Here is a 19,064-nt window from a genome sequence, read left to right as displayed (position 1 = left end):
CATCACGTGTCTTGATCTCCCCGGCAACGGCGCCAGAAATTTAGCTTGACACGCGTACAGCACGCGACCGTTGGGAACCCCAAGTGGAAGGTGTGATGCGTACAGCAGTAAGTTTCCCTCAGTTAGAAACCAAGGTTTATCAAACCAGTAGGAGTCAAGAAGCACGTTGAAGGTTGATGGCGGCGAGATGTAGTGCGGCGCAACACCAGGGATTCCGACGCCAACGTGGAACCTGCACAACACAAACCAAGTACTTTGCCCCAACGAAACAGTGAGGTTGTCAATCTCACCGGCTTGCTGTAACAAAGGATTAGATGTATAGTGTGGATGATGATTGTTTGCAGAGAACAGTAGAACAAGTATTGCAGTAGATTGTATTTCAGTATAGAGAATTGGACCGGGGTCCACAGTTCACTAGAGGTGTCTCTCCCATAAGATAAACAGCATGTTGGGTGAACAAATTACAGTTGGGCAATTGACAAATAGAGAGGGCATGACCATGCACATACATATTATGATGAGTATAGTGAGATTTAATTGGGCATTACGACAAAGTACATAGACCGCTATCCAGCATGCATCTATGCCTAAAAAGTCCACCTTCAGGTTATCATCCGAACCCCTTCCAGTATTAAGTTGCTAACAACAGACAATTGCATTAAGTATTGCGCGTAATGTAATCAATAACTACATCCTCGGACATAGCATCAATGTTTTATCCCTAGTGGCAACAGCACATCCATAACCTTAGAGGTTCTTGTCACTCCTCCACATTCACGGAGACATGAACCCACTATCGAGCATAAATACTCCCTCTTGGAGTTACTAGCATCAACTTGGCCAGAGCATCTAATAATAACGGAGAGCATGCAAGATCATAAACAACACATAGATATAAATTGATAATCAACATAACATGGTATTCTCTATTCATCGGATCCCAACAAACACAACATATAGAATTACAGATAGATGATCTTGATCATGTTCGGCAGCTCACAAGACCCGACAATTAAGCACAATGGGGAGAAGACAACCATCTAGCTACTGCTATGGACCCATAGTCCAGGGGTAGACTACTCACACATCACTCCGGAGGCGACCATGGCGGCGTAGAGTCCTCCGGGAGATGATTCCCCTCTCCGGCAGGGTGCCGGAGGCGATCTCCTGAATCCCCCGAGATGGGATTGGCGGCGGCGGCGTCTCTGGAAGGTTTTCCGTATCGTGGCTCTCGGTACTGGGGGTTTTGCGACGAAGGCTATTTGTAGGCGGAAGGGTAGGTCAGGGGGCGTCGCGAGGGGCCCAGGAGACAGGTCGGCGCGGCCAAGGGTGGGGCCGCGCCACCTACCCTCCTGGCCACCTCGTGGCCCCACTTCGTTGACTCTTCGGTCTTCTGGAAGCTTCGTGGCAAAATAGGACCCTGGGCGTTGATTTCGTCCAATTCCGAGAATATTTCCTTACTAGGATTTCTGAAACCAAAAACAGAAATCAAAGAATCGGCACTTCGGCATCTTGTTAATAGGTTAGTTCCAGAAAATGCACGAATATGACATAAAGTGTGCATAAAACATTTAGATATCATCAATAATGTGGCATGGAACATAAGAAATTATCGATACGTCGGAGACGTATCACAGTCACATACAGAGAGTGCAGTAGGCATGTTCAACGCTGATGGCGTGTATTTCACACGTTCGTTGGGCAACCCCAAGAGGAAGGTATGATGCGCACAGCAGCAAGTTTTCCCTCAGAAAGAAACCAAGGTTTATCGAACCAGGAGGAGCCAAGAAGCACGTTGAAGGTTGATGGCGGCGGGATGTAGTGCGGCGCAACACCAGGGATTTCGGCGCCAACGTGGAACCTGCACAACACAACCAAAGTACTTTGCCCCAACGAAACAGTGAGGTTGTCAATCTCACCGGCTTGCTGTAACAAAGAGTTAACCGTATTGTGTGGAAGATGATTGTTTGCAGAAAACAGTAGAACAAGTATTGCAGTAGATTGTATTTCAGTATAGAGAATTGGACCGGGGTCCACAGTTCACTAGAGGTGTCTCTCCCATAAGACAAGCAGCATGTTGGGTGAACAAATTACAGTTGGGCAATTGACAAATAAAGAGAGCATGACCATGCACATACATATCATGATGAGTATAGTGAGATTTAATTGGGCATTACGACAAAGTACATAGACCGTCATCCAACTGCATCTATGCCTAAAAAGTCCACCTTCAGGTTATCATCCGAACCCCTTCCAGTATTAAGTTGCTAACAACAGACAATTGCATTAAGTATGGTGCGTAATGTAACTAGTGACTACATCCTTGAACATAGCACTAATGTATTATCCCTAGTGGCAACAGCACAACACAACCTTAGAACTTTCTGTCACTGTCCCAGGTGTCAATGCAGGCAAGAACCCACTATCGAGCATAAGTACTCCCTCTTGGAGTTACAAGCATCTACTTGGCCAGAGCATCTACTAGTAACGGAGAGCATGCAAGATCATAAACAACACATAGATATAACTTTGATAATCAACATAACAAGTATTCTCTATTCATCGGATCCCAACAAACGCAACATATAGAATTACAGATAGACGATCTTGATCATGTTAGGCAGCTCACAAGATCCGACAATGATAGCACAATGGGGAGAAGACAACCATCTAGCTACTGCTATGGACCCATAGTCCAGGGGTAGACTACTCACACATCACACCGGAGGCGACCATGGCGGCGTAGAGTCCTCCGGGAGATGATTCCCCTCTCCGGCAGGGTGCCGGAGGCGATCTCTGGATCCCCGAGATGGGATCGGCGGCGGCGGCGTCTCGGGAAGGTTTTCCGTATCGTGGCTCTCGGTGCGGGGGTTTCGTCACGGAGGCTATTTGTAGGCGGAAGGGCAGGTCAAGAGGCGGCACGGGGCCCCACACCACAGGGCCGCGCGGCCAAGGGGGGCCGCGCCGCCTATGGTTTGGCTCCCCTGTGGCCCCTCTTCGTCTCTCCTTCGGACTTCTGGAAGCTTCGTGAGAAAATAGGCCCCTGGGCTTTGATTTCGTCCAATTCCGAGAATATTTCCTTACTAGGATTTCTGAAACCAAAAACAGCAGAAAACAGAATCGGCACTTCGGCATCTTGTTAATAGGTTAGTTCCAGAAAATGCACGAATATGACATAAAGTGTGCATAAAACATGTAGATAACATCAATAATGTGGCATGGAACATAAGAAATTATCGATACGTCGGAGACGTATCAGCATCCCCAAGCTTAGTTCTGCTCGTCCCGAGCGAGGTAAAACGATAACACAGATAATTTCTGGAGTGACATGCCATCATAATCTTGATCATACTATTTGTAAAGCATATGTAGTGAATGCAGCGATCAAAACAATGTATATGACATGAGTAAACAAGTGAATCATATAGCAAAGACTTTTCATGAATAGCACTTCAAGACAAGCATCAATAAGTCTTGCATAAGAGTTAACTCATAAAGCAATAATTCAAAGTAAAGGCATTGAAACAACACAAAAGAAGATTAAGTTTCAGCGGTTGCTTTCAAGTTGTAACATGTATATCTCATGGATATTGTCAACATAGAGTAATATAATAAGTGCAATAAGCAAGTATGTAGGAATCAATGCACAGTTCACACAAGTGTTTGCTTCTTGAGGTGGAGAGAAATAGGTGAACTGACTCAACATTGAAAGTAAAAGAATAGTCCTCCATAGAGGAAAAGCATCGATTGCTATATTTGTGCTAGAGCTTTGATTTTGAAAACATGAAACAATTTTGTCAACGGTAGTAATAAAGCATATGCATCATGTAAATTATATCTTATAAGTTGCAAGCCTCATGCATAGTGTACTAATAGTGCCCGCACCTTGTCCTAATTAGCTTGGACTACCGGATCATCACAATGCATTGTTTTTACCAAGTGTCACAAAGGGGTACCTCTATGCCGCCTGTACAAAGGTCTAAGGAGAAAGCTCGCATTGGATTTCTCGCTATTGATTATTCTTCAACTTAGACATCCATACCGGGACAACATAGACAACAGATAATGGACTCCTCTTTTATGCATAAGCATGTAACAACAATTAATAATTTTCTCATTTGAGATTTGAGGGTATATGTCCAAAACTGAAACTTCCACCATGGAGCATGGCTTTAGTTAGCGGCCCAATGTTCTTCTCTAACATATGCATGCTTAACCATATGGTGGTAGATCTCTCTTGCTTCAGACAAGACGGACATGCATAGCAACTCACATGAAATTCAACAATGAATAGTTGATGGCGTCCCCAGTAAACATGGTTATCGCACAACAAGCAACTTAATAAGAGATAAAGTGCATAATTACATATTCAATACCACAATAGTTTTTAAGCTATTTGTCCCATGAGCTATATATTGCAAAGGTGAATGATGGAATTTTAAAGGTAGCACTCAAGCAATTTACTTTGGAATGGCGGAAAATACCATGTAGTATAGGTAGGTATGCTGGACACAAATGGCATAGTGGTTGGCTCAAGTATTTTGGATGCATGAGAAGTATTCCCTCTCGATACAAGGTTTAGGCTAGCAAGGCTTATTTGAAACAAACACAAGGATGAACCGGTGCAGCAAAACTCACATAAAAGACATATTGAAAGCATTATAAGACTCTACACCGTCTTCCTTGTTGTTCAAACTCAATACTAGAAATTATCTAGACCTTAGAGAAACCAAATATGCAAACCAAATTTTAGCATGCTCTATGTATTTCTTCATTAATGGGTGCAAAGCATATGATGCAAGAGCTTAAACATGAGCACAACAATTGCCAAGTATCACATTACCCAAGACATTAATAGCAATTACTACATGTATCATTTTCCAATTCCAACCATATAACAATTTAACGAAGGAGAAACTTCGCCATGAATACTATGAGTAGAAACCAAGGACATACTTGTCCATATGCTACAGCGGAGCGTGTCTCTCTCCCATAAAGTGAATGCTAGGATCCATTTTATTCAAACAAAACAACAAAAAAACAAACCGACGCTCCAAGAAAAAGCACATAAGATGTGATGGAATAAAAATATAGTTTCAGGGGAGGAACCTGATAATGTTGTCGATGAAGAAGGGGATGCCTTGGGCATCCCCAAGCTTAGACGCTTGAGTCTTCTTGATATATGCAGGGGTGAACCACCGGGTGCATCCCCAAGCTTAGAGCTTTCACTCTCCTTGATCATGTTGCATCATACTCCTCTCTTGATCCTTGAAAACTTCCTCCACACCAAACTCGAAACAACTCATTAGAGGGTTAGTGCACAATATAAATTGACATATTCAGAGGTGACACAATCATTCTTAACACTTCTGGACATTGCATAATGCTACTGGACATTAGTGGATCAAAGAAATTCATCCAACATAGCGAAAGAGGCAATGCGAAATAAAAGGCAGAATCTGTCAAAACAGAACAGTTCGTATTGACGAATTTTAAAATGGCACCAGACTTGCTCAAATGAAAATGCTCAAATTAAATGAAAGTTGCGTACATATCTGAGGATCACACACGTAAATTGGCATAATTTTCTGAGCTTCCTACAGGGAGGTGGACCCAGATTCGTGACAGCAAAGAAATCTGGAACTGTGCAGTAATCCAAATCTAGTACTTACTTTTCTATCAACGGCTTAACTTGGCACAACAAAACACTAAACTAAGATAAGGAGAGGTTGCTACAGTAGTAAACAACTTCCAAGACACAAATATAAAACAAAGTACTGTAGGTAAAAACATGGGTTGTCTCCCATAAGCGCTTTTCTTTAACGCCTTTCAGCTAGGCGCAGAAAGTGTGTATCAAGTATTATCGAGAGACGAAGTGTCAACCTTACCTTGGGCTTTACCCTTACCTTTCTTATTGTTTTTCTTTCCCTTTGGTTTAGGAAATGTATGAGTTTCCCCCGGTATAGAGGTGAATTTCAGAGTGCCTTCTCCAACATCAATGACTGCTCCCAATAGTTTCAGCAGGGATCTTCCGAGTGTGAGTTTTCCTGTTTCAACAACAAGATAATCAATGGATATTGTTCTTCCAAGAATGGTTGTATGCACACCTGCGGCTATTCCTTTAGGAATTATAGTAGAGTTATCAATGAGAGTTATTTCTTCTCCTCCTTCCTCGACTCCCCAAAGTTTCAAATATTTATAAATACTTTCAGGCATAAGGCAAAATTCATACATAATATCACAGTAGGCATGGAGAGTTCGATCACCGATGACAATTTTAACAGCAGGATCCCACAATGAGAGTTTAGATTTCACTAAAACTTGTTCAAGACGATTACGAACGTGGCAATAGTTATCATTCAAGCGAGATGTACTTATCTCGAGATTATTTAATCTACTATATATGCTAGTGAGGACTGAATCAAAGTTATTAGCAGAATCATGTGATGCAACCAACTTCTTTATGGCATTAAAAGCTTGATCCCCATTGCAATGAAGGAAATCTCCTCCCACTAAATTATCCAAAGCATATCTATAGCGAACCATAAGACCAAAATAAAAATTACTAAGGAGCAAACTTAGAGTCATTTGAGGTTCAGTTTTACGATAAGAAGTAAAAATTCTAGACCAAGCATCCTTAAAACTCTCCTCATCCCCTTGTTTAAAAGTGAAGACTAATTCTTCAGGAGAAGAAGTAACAGGTTCAGAGCTAGACATGGTAACAAAAGTAACTAATTTTTTTTGTATTTTTAATATAGAGTGCAAGACAATAAAGCAAACTAGATAAAGTAAATGCAAGTAAACTAATTTTTTTGTGTTTTCGATATAGCAAACAAGATAACAAGTAAAGTAAAACTAGCAACTAATTTTTTTATATTTTGATTTAGTGCAGCAAACAAAGTAGTAAATAAAACTAAGCAAGACAAAAACAAAGTAAAGAGATTGAGAAGTGGAGACTCCCCTTGCAGCGTGTCTTGATCTCCCCGGCAACGGCGCCAGAAAATGTGCTTGATGGCGTGTATTTCACACGTTCGTTGGGCAACCCCAAGAGGAAGGTATGATGCGCACAGCAGCAAGTTTTCCCTCAGAAAGAAACCAAGGTTTATCGAACCAGGAGGAGCCAAGAAGCACGTTGAAGGTTGATGGCGGCGGGATGTAGTGCGGCCCAACACCCGGGATTTCGGCGCCAACGTGGAACCTGCACAACACAACCAAAGTACTTTGCCCCAACGAAACAGTGAGGTTGTCAATCTCACCGGCTTGCTGTAACAAAGAGTTAACCGTATTGTGTGGAAGATGATTGTTTGCAGAAAACAGTAGAACAAGTATTGCAGTAGATTGTATTTCAGTATAGAGAATTGGACCGGGGTCCACAGTTCACTAGAGGTGTCTCTCCCATAAGACAAGCAGCATGTTGGGTGAACAAATTACAGTTGGGCAATTGACAAATAAAGAGAGCATGACCATGCACATACATATCATGATGAGTATAGTGAGATTTAATTGGGCATTACGACAAAGTACATAGACCGTCATCCAACTGCATCTATGCCTAAAAAGTCCACCTTCAGGTTATCATCCGAACCCCTTCCAGTATTAAGTTGCTAACAACAGACAATTGCATTAAGTATGGTGCGTAATGTAACTAGTGACTACATCCTTGAACATAGCACTAATGTTTTATCCCTAGTGGCAACAGCACAACACAACCTTAGAACTTTCTGTCACTGTCCCAGGTGTCAATGCAGGCATGAACCCACTATCGAGCATAAGTACTCCCTCTTGGAGTTACAAGCATCTACTTGGCCAGAGCATCTACTAGTAACGGAGAGCATGCAAGATCATAAACAACACATAGATATAACTTTGATAATCAACATAACAAGTATTCTCTATTCATCAGATCCCAACAAACGCAACATATAGAATTACAGATAGACGATCTTGATCATGTTAGGCAGCTCACAAGATCCGACAATGATAGCACAATGGGGAGAAGACAACCATCTAGCTACTGCTATGGACCCATAGTCCAGGGGTAGACTACTCACACATCACACCGGAGGCGACCATGGCGGCGTAGAGTCCTCCGGGAGATGATTCCCCTCTCCGGCAGGGTGCCGGAGGCGATCTCCTGGATCCCCCGAGATGGGATCGGCGGCGGCGGCGTCTCTGGAAGGTTTTCCGTATCGTGGCTCTCGGTACTGGGGGTTTCGTCACGGAGGCTATTTGTAGGCGGAAGGGCAGGTCAAGAGGCGGCACGGGGGCCCCACACCACAGGGCCGCGCGGCCAAGGGGGGGGCCGCGCCGCCCTATGGTTTGGCTCCCCTGTGGCCCCTCTTCGTCTCTCCTTCGGACTTCTGGAAGCTTCGTGAGAAAATAGGCCCCTGGGCTTTGATTTCGTCCAATTCCGAGAATATTTCCTTACTAGGATTTCTGAAACCAAAAACAGCAGAAAACAGCAACTGGCACTTCGGCATCTTGTTAATAGGTTAGTTCCAGAAAATGCACGAATATGACATAAAGTGTGCATAAAACATGTAGATAACATCAATAATGTGGCATGGAATATAAGAAATTATCGATACGTCGGAGACGTATCAAACGCCTCCAGGTAGCGCCTGTGACTCGCTTAGAGGTTGCGCAGGTGAATCTCAAATGCTTTGTGTTTGGCCATGAACGCATGCACGTTCACGGTCGTTCCAACTCTAGCACCGCATCTGCCAATGGATTCAGCATGGTTCACTAGGCAGTTGAAGTCGGTGGCGCGGAGCTTCCTGTTGCAGAAGGGTCACTTGTAAATACCTCGAGCAAAGGGGCCATCGTAATGGCCGGACTGCAGCCTCCTGAGGACGTGATGAGTCTTGGTGTGGAAGGACTCGTCGTCGCTGTCGGCGTCGCTGCTCTGCACCTGTCACGTAGCACCAAAGATCGTGCAAAAAAAAACGGAGTCAATTGCAATGATGATGGAACATAGAGTGAACAAAGATCATGCATGATAATATGGGCTCAAAAAAAGAGGAAGCCTCAGTTACATTGGACACACTTATATCCAGGATTTGAGTCAGTAAACCAAAGATCATGCACAACAAATTAGTACACACCAATAATTGTTTGCTGACCAAACCCTGAATCAATTTGTGCCCAAATATTCATCATCATCGGCACAAATCTTAAACAAAAGCAAATCACAAACACTAATAACGCAAGATCTAACACAAAAGGATTGAACTAGGAACAGAAGCACCCTAATAACGCATGATCTAACACAAATGGATTGAACTAGGAACAGATGAACCCTAATAACGCTAGATCTAACACAAAAGGATTGAAATGGGATAAGAACAAAGGAGCAAAGGGTTACCTCCAGCTCGTCGTCGACGATGCTGGTGTCGTAGGGGTTCTCCGGCACGACGTACAGCACTGGTTCGTACGGGTTCCAAGCGACGGGGCCTGGACGGGGGCCTGGACGGTGGCGGCGGCCGATGCGCCGGCGGCTGATGCGCCGGCTACTACGTTGGAAGCAGCGATAGGGGCCTGGACGGGGGCAGTGGCCGATGCACCGACAATGGGCATCTCATTCTTGTCCATCGCCGGCGGTTTTTTTCGGGGTTTTTTCTTCGGTTGTGGAGAAGATGATGGGACGGGAGAGGCGGTTGCAGTGAGAACGTGCATCGAGGGAGAGAAAAAAAGGCTCTATAAAGACGAAGGTGGTGTGTACCGCAACACGCGTCCGCTATGCACGGCTGCAGCGTGCACCACGACACGAGTCTAACCCTGGGACGTTTGGTGTACTCAGTTATAACCTCGGGCCTTATACAGAAATTTTATCTGTACTCAGTTTTCCCCTCGGGTACTTAGACTAGCAAGTGCAATATACAAAGTTTTACCCTCAAGTAGCTGGTCAACAGAGAGTCAACAAATGAGATTAACATATCTAATTGAGTCATTTCATGCGCAAAAAAATAGAAAAAAATAAAAACATAGTGGCACCTACTCATGGAGTCTTCCTACGCAACCTGCCACCTAGAAAACCTTAACAAACATATATAAATCAAGTTTTACCACAAATTTCCACTTCTCAGAATCACCAGTGTAGCTATGAAGATGCATGGTTTTCCACTCAAACCCCTTTGCAAAACATCTTCCCCAAAAACAAAGTTTGTCTAAATGATGCCATAATTGTCACACTCATGTATATTTGAATTGCAAATAATTTGATGTAGCCCAATATGAATTATATTGTAAAAAAACACGCATTTTTCATTTTGTAATTCTTTTGTTTGAATCCCTTAGTGTATTTACTATTTATGTACCCTTGGATTCTTAGTACTACTCAGTTTTACCCTCAAGTTCTATCACAAATGCTCTCAGAAGCCCAAACTTATCCTGATTGGGTGAGCCGTTGTCACACGGATCGACTCCACAAACCGTTGATCAACTGATCTAACGGGCAGTATACCCCTCCCCGTCTCTTCGTGGCCACCCCTCTCTCTCTCTCTCTTCGTGGCCATCCCTCCCTCTGTCGGTGGATGCATTATTATCACCCATCTAACAATTATCAACTATCATTCGCTTTCCTTTTCTTTTAGGGGATATAGTTTGGGATATAGTTTTGGTAATTTGAAACGGCCCAAAAGTGGAATAATTTTGGTATAAACATGAGGCATACATATTTGCGGATTTCGGTGAATGCATTATTGTCACCCCTCTAACAATTATCAACTATCTTTCGCTTTCCTTTTCTTTTAGGGGATATAGTTTGGTATATAGTTTTGGTAATTTGAAACGGCCCAAAAGTGGTATAATTTTGGTATAAACATGAGGCATACATATTTGCAGATTTTGGTGAATGCATTATTGTCACCCCTCTAACAATTATCAACTATCTTTCGCTTTCCTTTTCTTTTAGGGGATATAGTTTGGGATATAGTTTTAGTAATTTGAAACGGCCCAAAAGTGGTATAATTTTGGTATAAACATGAGGCATACATATTTGCGGATTTTGGTGAATGCATTATTGTCACCCCTCTAACATTATCAACTATCTTTCGCTTTCCTTTTCTTTTAGGGGATATAGTTTGGGATATAGTTTTGGTAATTTGAAACGGCCCAAAATTGGTATAATTTTGGTATAAACATGAGGCATACATATTTGCGGATTTTGGTGAATGCATTGTTGTCACCACTCTAACAATTCTCAACTTTCTTTAGCATTCCAATATAGTTGGTAATTTCTGTGAATGCACACACTAACTATGAAAACAACTACAAGTACATGTAACTGAATAATGGATTTGTAACAAGGTATCCCTTGTAACAACTTCTAGCGCCTGGTGAGCAATGATAAGAATCCGATCGCAATTATACAACAGAAAAAACAACCAGCCATCAGATTAGCTTGCTTCTTCAACTCTATCAGCCGCCTTAACTGCTTGTTCATTTTCTTCAGTTCTCCCTTCACTTCCACTAGTCCTGCATTGGGAGCATTAGACATAATCGGAACGGCTCCTCTCTCCGCCGCATTCTCTACAGCAAGTCCCCTCCCCCTCCCAAATTGCGCTCCCCAATAGCGCCAATTGATTCCTGCAATTGAAGCCTCTGAACGTACATATTGATCCACTCGAAATGCCTGCATTTCTTCAGGATCTGAAAACAACAACGTGAACCCTAAATCCCAAATTCGAGGGAATAACAAGAAAATCGAGAGAAAACAGAGAAATTGGAGCGAGATCTAACCTAATCCCCCTCTCTATATGGCAAGCTCTCGCATGCAAGGAACTCACGTCCACGGTTGCTGTTCTCGTCCGTCTTACAGATCGACCGCTTCAGAGGCTCCTGGCGTGGGCAGTCAGGGCATCTTGTCAAAGGCACGGGTCCATACTGCGGCCATGAAGAACGGGAGGTCAAAGAGAAACTAGACATCACCCGCCTGCCGGAGAAGGGCTGCCGCTGGCAGAGAAGAAGAACAATGGGGCGCGGGGAAACAAAGGGGAAGCAATGGCACGGGCACGGGCGCGGGGAAAGAAAGGGGAAGCAATGGCACGGGCACGGGGCTGGCTCGGGCTCCCATTTTGCAATGGTCACCTGGGTCAGTTGTGGGTCCGGCGCGCTAACATGGACAAGTTGTGGGTCCCACGATGATCTGGATAAGTGCAGACGTGTCCACTGCGGGGCACCAATAGCGGCCCCACTTGCCAGCACCAACCAACGTCAACTAAACGGGAATCCTCCGTCCGAGCTCCTCCTGCGGGTTTCAGATAAGGTCTTGGGGAAAACTGAGGAAAAACTAAGGAGCTGGGGAAAACTGAGTACAACTAAGGACCCGATGGCACGAAAATAGAAATCCCTAAAAGTAGTTCATACACATTAAATCTACCATCTGCATTTTTCTCTATAATAACTTTTCTTTTTACACAACTTAAAACTTGTCAGGCTAATATGAAATTCGAGATGAAAAAACCCGGGAATGACAAAGATATCACCAAAAACACTTTCCTGCGAAATGCTGAGTTTTAAAGCCCAAGTCCAAGTCTTTCTCTGCTCAAGTTTTGGAGGAACAACTCCAAGCAGAACGAGTTGCAACAGCTATGCTAAGAACAAAAGTTGACATGTTGAGATCGAGACCAGAAGCATGTGATGCCCTACTACACAAGGCCAATCAAGTTCGTTATAATCTCCCAAAGACTAAGAAAATGCCATATATAATTGGAGATGAACACTAACATAGTGAGTACATTGGTCTTGCGAAATGTTTCCTTAGATTAAGGCACCATTCCTATTTTTGTTGGTGGATGCATTTATCTTCGGTTGGGATCAACTTGGTAGTTGTTCCTGTGGATGTTTTACTAATTAATTGCCTAGCCTTTTCAACCAGTTCGAACTTAAATGGTAATATAGCCAAGGTCTCAAGTTTGACTTGTCGAACGTGTGCTTTAATTTAATCTAAAATTGTTGGTGCCCCCTTAGCCCTTGTAATGCTTCATGTGCCTACCTTCGAGTTTCGGGTGTTGAATTTCTCTTCTGTCAAACACGAGGATGGGTGTTAATGTGCGTATAACTGGATTGCGTAGCCCCTTTCATATAAGCTTGCAACTTTCTTATTAATTGTGTTGTGCCTTTGGGACTCAACCGACCTACACTTCTGACTTTTGGTTTCGTTTTCTACTGCAAAAGTTTAATATAGTTCCTTATTGGAATGTGGATTTTTGACTTAGGCTTGTTGACTCAGTGTTCGGAAAAAATAAAAAAGGTTTCATTCCATTTAAGAAAAGTGGTTGTGAATATAAAGTAATCTAGTTTAACTTCTAGATCAAACTCAGAGCATATCTGATGTGTTGGATCTCGAATGGACGGTAGACAGGTAGGAAAATTCACCCAATCTTATTCTATGGATTTGATGGTACCTATTTTTCTATGTATACAAAGCAGGAACGACCTAGATGCAACTATAATTATGTATGGTTCCTGATGCTAACTGTTTGGTCCTTGCAGAAAAGCATAATTATTAATTAGCCTATGGTGAAGCACTATGTTCATTTGAGGTTAAGATCATGCTATAAAATTTTTGTTGGGAATATGGTATGCACTTACTAATTTGCATAAAAATCTTATTCACTATGTCCCACTATGTGAAGGGATGTAAACGAGTTGAGTTTGCGTGACTCAGCTCAACTCTTCTTAGAATTTAGGCTAGCTCTGATTGATTCGAGCGAAAGATTGAGCCTCAGGTTGGCTCACACTCAGCGTACTGATGTCGAGCTAGTTTTAATCTAAAATGGACAAGAAATTTTTCCATATTTGATCAAAATCTCAACTGAGCGGCAAAACCTCCTACCAAACCCTAACAAATGGGAGTTTTTATTGATAGATGATGCGTTTGTACTGAAAAGGTTTTACAGTAGCATTAGGCCTGGCCACTGCATAACTAGGATGCACACATCTGCTCAAATCCAGACATATCAATCGTAAAAGGCATAAAACAAGTAAATTTGCTCTGAAACTCTAAAGGAATATAACCGAAATTTTAGGTACACATTTTTGAACTAGAGAGCATGCGAACCGAATTTGGTTGTGATTATGACTTGATGTGACTCTAGGCCCTGAATTCCTGAATAGAGGCAGTGTAGCTAGACTCGAAATCAAATCTCAATTGAGTAGCAACCGTCTAACCAATTAAATCTAAAATATTTTAGAAGCTTATTTGAATTGTAGTTTGGAGAACATGGGAATAACTGATTTTGTTTCTAACGATGATGGCTTGATGTGACCGTCGGCCTTAACCGCCGGAGCGGAGGAACTAGTACTTAGTAGGGTCTACCATCTTTATATTATTATTATTATATTGTATTACTTGGACCATGGCCATATTTGAAATGAAATCTCAGTCGGGCGGCAAAATCTCCCACCAAATCTGAAATATTTCAAACGCATTTTTGAATGGGATTAAGAAGATAGATGATGATCATGGTAGTAACCGATATTCAACATTATGATTATTTGATTTTGTACTCGGCCTTGAACAGAGGTACTAGTACGGTGTCACAATTTTTTTATCATTTGTTATCACCAGATTTTGGCCAAATCAGGAGATGGGCCGTAAGGGAGATGGGCTTGGAAGATTACACGTAGAAGATCTCTGAAGCGGCCTTGCACGAGGGGTTTGGGCTAGATTGCCCGTGTATCTGTAATATAGTAGATCGCATCTTAGATTAAAAGATAGAGTTTAACCCGTGCACGGTTAGGTGCACGCCTAAATTAGAAAGTCCCCTGGACTATAAATATGTATCTAGGGTTTATGGAATAAACAACAACCAACGTTCACCCCAAATCAATCTCGGCGCATCGCCAACTCCTTCGTCTCGAGGGTTTCTACCGGTAAGCATCATGCTGCCTAGATCGCATCTTGCGATCTAGGCAGCACAGGCTTATTTCGTTGTTCATGCGTTGCTCGTACTGAAGCCTTTTTGATGGCGAGCAACGTAGTTATCTTAGATGTGTTAGGGTTAGCATTGTTCTTCGTATCATATGCTATCGTAGTGCAACCCTTATGCATCTAGCCGCCCTTACACCTATCTTAGGTGTAGGGGCGGCACCCCGCTTGATCATTATTTAGTAGATCCGATCCGTTACGGTTGCTCCTTGTTTTTTCAAGGATTAGTTTAATATCTGCAATAGTTAGGCCTTACAAAGGGTTGGAGGATCCAGCGGCGCGTAGGGTGTCGTTTGCTAGTCCTAGACAGGATGTTCCGAGGATCAACCTCGTGTTGGTTTTTAGGCCCTATCTAGGATCGGCTTACGATCACCGTGCGTGGCCGCGAGGCCCAATCGTGAGTAGGATGATCCGATTATGCGGTGAAAACCCTAAATCGTCGTAGATCGCTTTAGCTTTATCTTGATCAAGCAGGACCACCATATATTCGTGCACCTCGTACGAATCATGGGTGGATCGGCTTCTTGAGCCGATTCACAGGACAACCTGAGAGCCGATCGAGGCTCGTATTTAATGTTTACGTGTATGCCATGCAGGAAACTAAGCGAGGCATCTCCATCACCTTCCTGACCAGGTATAGGTCAGGTGGCACGCCCTTGCACCAGCATCGGACGTGCGTGCTGAAGGCTTTGCGGGCCGTCGCTCGGAGGGACCAGGGCCAGCCGCAGCCCTAAGTTGTTCCCGGCTCTACTGTGTTGCCCGTCGCTGCTCGCCAGTGGGTTTCTGACCGCAACATCATTATACTTGGACCGTAGCCAAATTCAAAATCTCATAGCGGCAAAACTTTCCGCCCACAAAATACAAATATTTCACACGCTTCCAAATTCTCATTCTACCCCTGTGGAGATGACAACAAAGTCGGTTGGTGGGGGCCTGCCCGTCATTTTTTCGATAACCACCTCCCTAGTCCCGGAAACCCTCCCAAAAAAATTCAGTTCCCTCAGACCACCCACCGGAACTTTCCAAGTCCCTCTCTCTTCTACCTCCACGACCACCGTACCAGAACATCCCCGCTGGACTTCCCTGGCCTACCCGAGGCCGTGCGATCCTCCTCATCCGTCTGTCTGTCGGAGCCGCTTCATCGACGCCGTCATCAACCGGACCGGATCATCCCGCCGAACCTCGAAACCATATACTCATCCAGCAGTCTACCGCAGTCTCTTCAGCTGCGGTATCGTCCACTCCACCGGAGCCGCTTCGCTGGATCCGTCGTCCATCGCATCGGATCTAGCTCACCGACACTGTTGTGCATGGACCGGATCTGCTTCACCGGCGCCGTGCATGATCTAAACTCTTCTACTGTCGCTTTTCTATTGCTTGCCTGCAAGTTCTTGTTTAATCTTGGGGGAACCTATTTTGCTAACAATGCGCCGTTACGTTTTTGCAGATGAGATGAGTAACCATGAAGTGTAATGGCCGTCTCTCCAACCCCAAGTAGCACATGTACTGTACTTCATCAGTGGATCTATCAACCTCAGGAAGATCTGCAGTGAATCCCACAAAGTGCTTCTCCTAATGTAAATTCCTTGTTTTAGCGTCATGTTCTGGGTTCAGATGCTTGTTTGTTTGAAGCTCTTTAAGTTCATTCCTAGCTATGATAGTAACACCCTGCTATTCTCTTGTTCATTGCTAACTTTGAGTGATTGAACATTTTGGTTTGCATTCTCTGCTCTGTAGATGTAGCCATCATATAATTTCTATCTCACTTAGTCGTTGTTACAAAAATTATATCCTGCTACTAGTTTGTTCATGCCAATCTTGTTCTAACTGAACATGTTGGTTTGTATTCTCTGTACTACAGGTGATGCCATTATTATTTCTATCTACTTCATCATAAGCTAACAAAGTAACTGACTACTATTAGTTCATGCATGCTATTGCTTTGCTATCCCGCAGTATAAATTTATTTAAACTCGTCACACTAGCTACTTCGATAATAATTTTGTGTGCCATCGGGTTCTCCAAAAGCTGCAACATTAACTCGCTTCTCTTACTTTGCATGGCACTCACACATTAAATGCTGAACATATTGGTTTGCATTTCCTCTTCAGCTCTTCTACAAGTTCACACATGATTTCACTATATTTTGTACCTAGTTCATCCTTAGCTCCAGCATTAACTATCCTCTAGGTGTTGCTCATTACAAATTTATGTCCCGAAACATATTGATTTGTATTCCCTTCACTACACAGTCATAGTTAGCACAGCCGCATAACCCAAAGAAAACAAAAGTTGGCACGCTACAATTGGAACTTGTATGCATCGTCGTCGAACTTATAACACATAACCAACATATGTTACATCACTATGTAAGCTTGTTAAAGTTGCAAAAAAGAATTTAGAATTCCCCTGTTACAAAAGAACAGGTAGAACAAGCACGCGATTGTTCTGCAAACATCATCTCAACAACAAACGTGCGACGGTGCAAGCTAGCGCGACTAGAACTTGTCGACGGTGATGGCGCCCCTGACGACCTCGTAGGCCTCGCGGCTGCGCGACTTGTTGATGCCCACGGCGAAGTAGACCTTGGCGGCGTCGGCCTTGACGGCGGTGACCCTGGCCCAGACGAGCACCTTGGCCTTGAGGCCCTCCACCGCCGCCAGGCTGCCCTTGTCCAGCGTGCCGGCCACCATGGTGTCGAAGCGCAGCTCGGAGCCGTCCCTGTAGCCGACCTCGCAGACGGCCGGGATGTGCACCGTCAGGCGCCGCGTCTCCGGGTCGAACTCGTAGTTGGTCGCCTCCCGCGGGAACAGCCCTACCGGCAGGTCGTGCTCCTTGAGCAGCTCCGCCAGCGGCTTCTGCATCTTGCCTTTCATCTTGTTCACCAGCCATTTCGCCCCGTCCCCGACGCTGGTCGAGAGCGACTGCACAATCGATCGATCGGTCAAAGAAATTTCATCATCAGCACAAGGAGTTCATCCGATATTTAGCTTTAGTTACCATCTATCAGAGTTGATTTTCTGAATCTTACAGATAACATGAACGGTGGCATAAACATGCTAGCAACGCCTTGGACGATAAATACCAGTTCTATGACCAAACAAAAATTGACAGAAACACGCTGCTAACAAAGAACAGAACAGAGCAAAACAGAGCAGGGATAGGATTCTGTCCCGTGCACGGACCTCGAGGTCGTCGCCGGCCGACGACATCTCCTTGTTGGCCTTCTGCCCCAACCAGTAGGAGCCCATCTTGTTCATGATCTCATCCATCGTGTCTATCCTAGTCAAAGGAAGCAAGCAGGTCTGTGTATCTCGCTACTCTGCTCCTTCCGATGGCGATCTTCTTTAGATAGGAGATACGATGGAGAAAACCGCAGTTGTGGGGAGCCTCGCCGTTGGCCGTGACCGGATCAAATGAAGAAGATGGGGAAAGGAAGTGGCCAGCCATTACCGAGTGAAAGAGACGGGTCTCGTAAGGTTCCGCGTGTTTGACTATCGCCGGCGGTTGATGGCATGCGTGACTTGGGAGGTTGGGTGGGTCACCTCGCCGTCGAGAAACCTCCCGGAACGCGCTAAGGAATCAGGGAGTGCTTTTACGCCATACCAGTTCGATTACATTTCCGTAGCGTGCGGCAAAGTGCAATCTTCGTGAGGGTTAGAGCATCCCAACAGTGTTCGGCGCTAACAGACTGTTTGGGGAAGGTCGATGTGGGCATTCCCCAAACGGGCTTTTAAATAAACACGCGATTTAAGTTAAAGCAACTAAAATCTGACATCAGTTTAAATTTTTATTCAAATTTTGTTATATATTACAAATTTAAATGAAAAATAACTAAATATAAACTAAGAACCATCTTACTAGCCATCGATCAGTGGGTGCGATGGCCCAACTTCGTCGTCTTTCTTCGCCCACGTATTGCTCGTTTCCCACATATACCCAACTCATATTTCAGCCACTTCCTCCAACGGCAATTGCTCACCGGAGCAATGGTGATGGCTGCGTTAGAGAGATGGGGATGGATGGAGGAGAGGCCAACGAGGCGACTTGGTCTTCTCTGTTGGCCGTGGGCTGGACGTTGGCGAGGCCTGGGGTGTCGTCTGCCCTCGGTTCCCTTTTAGCAATACTTGTT

At 44.1% G+C, this 19,064-nt stretch overlaps 1 protein-coding gene across 1 annotated transcript; it reads right to left on the bottom strand.

Annotated features, from left to right (window-relative positions):
- Positions 1-17,224: 17,224 nt before the first annotated feature.
- Positions 17,225-18,402, bottom strand: LOC127295766 (uncharacterized protein At5g01610). Its single transcript, XM_051325764.2, has 2 exons — positions 18,118-18,402; positions 17,225-17,856 (listed from the first exon to the last, which is right to left on the bottom strand). Exons 1-2 carry the CDS (start codon positions 18,202-18,204, stop codon positions 17,431-17,433), a joined length of 513 nt encoding a protein of 170 aa, XP_051181724.1. The 5' UTR covers positions 18,205-18,402; the 3' UTR covers positions 17,225-17,430.
- Between the last annotated feature and the right edge of the window lie 662 nt (positions 18,403-19,064).

The sequence above is a fragment of the Lolium perenne genome, chromosome 4, assembly GCF_019359855.2.
Source record: "Lolium perenne isolate Kyuss_39 chromosome 4, Kyuss_2.0, whole genome shotgun sequence".
NCBI classification, from domain to species: domain Eukaryota; kingdom Viridiplantae; phylum Streptophyta; class Magnoliopsida; order Poales; family Poaceae; genus Lolium; species Lolium perenne.
Note: the sequence above shows the minus strand (reverse complement) of the source record. Positions and strands in the feature narration are given on the sequence as shown.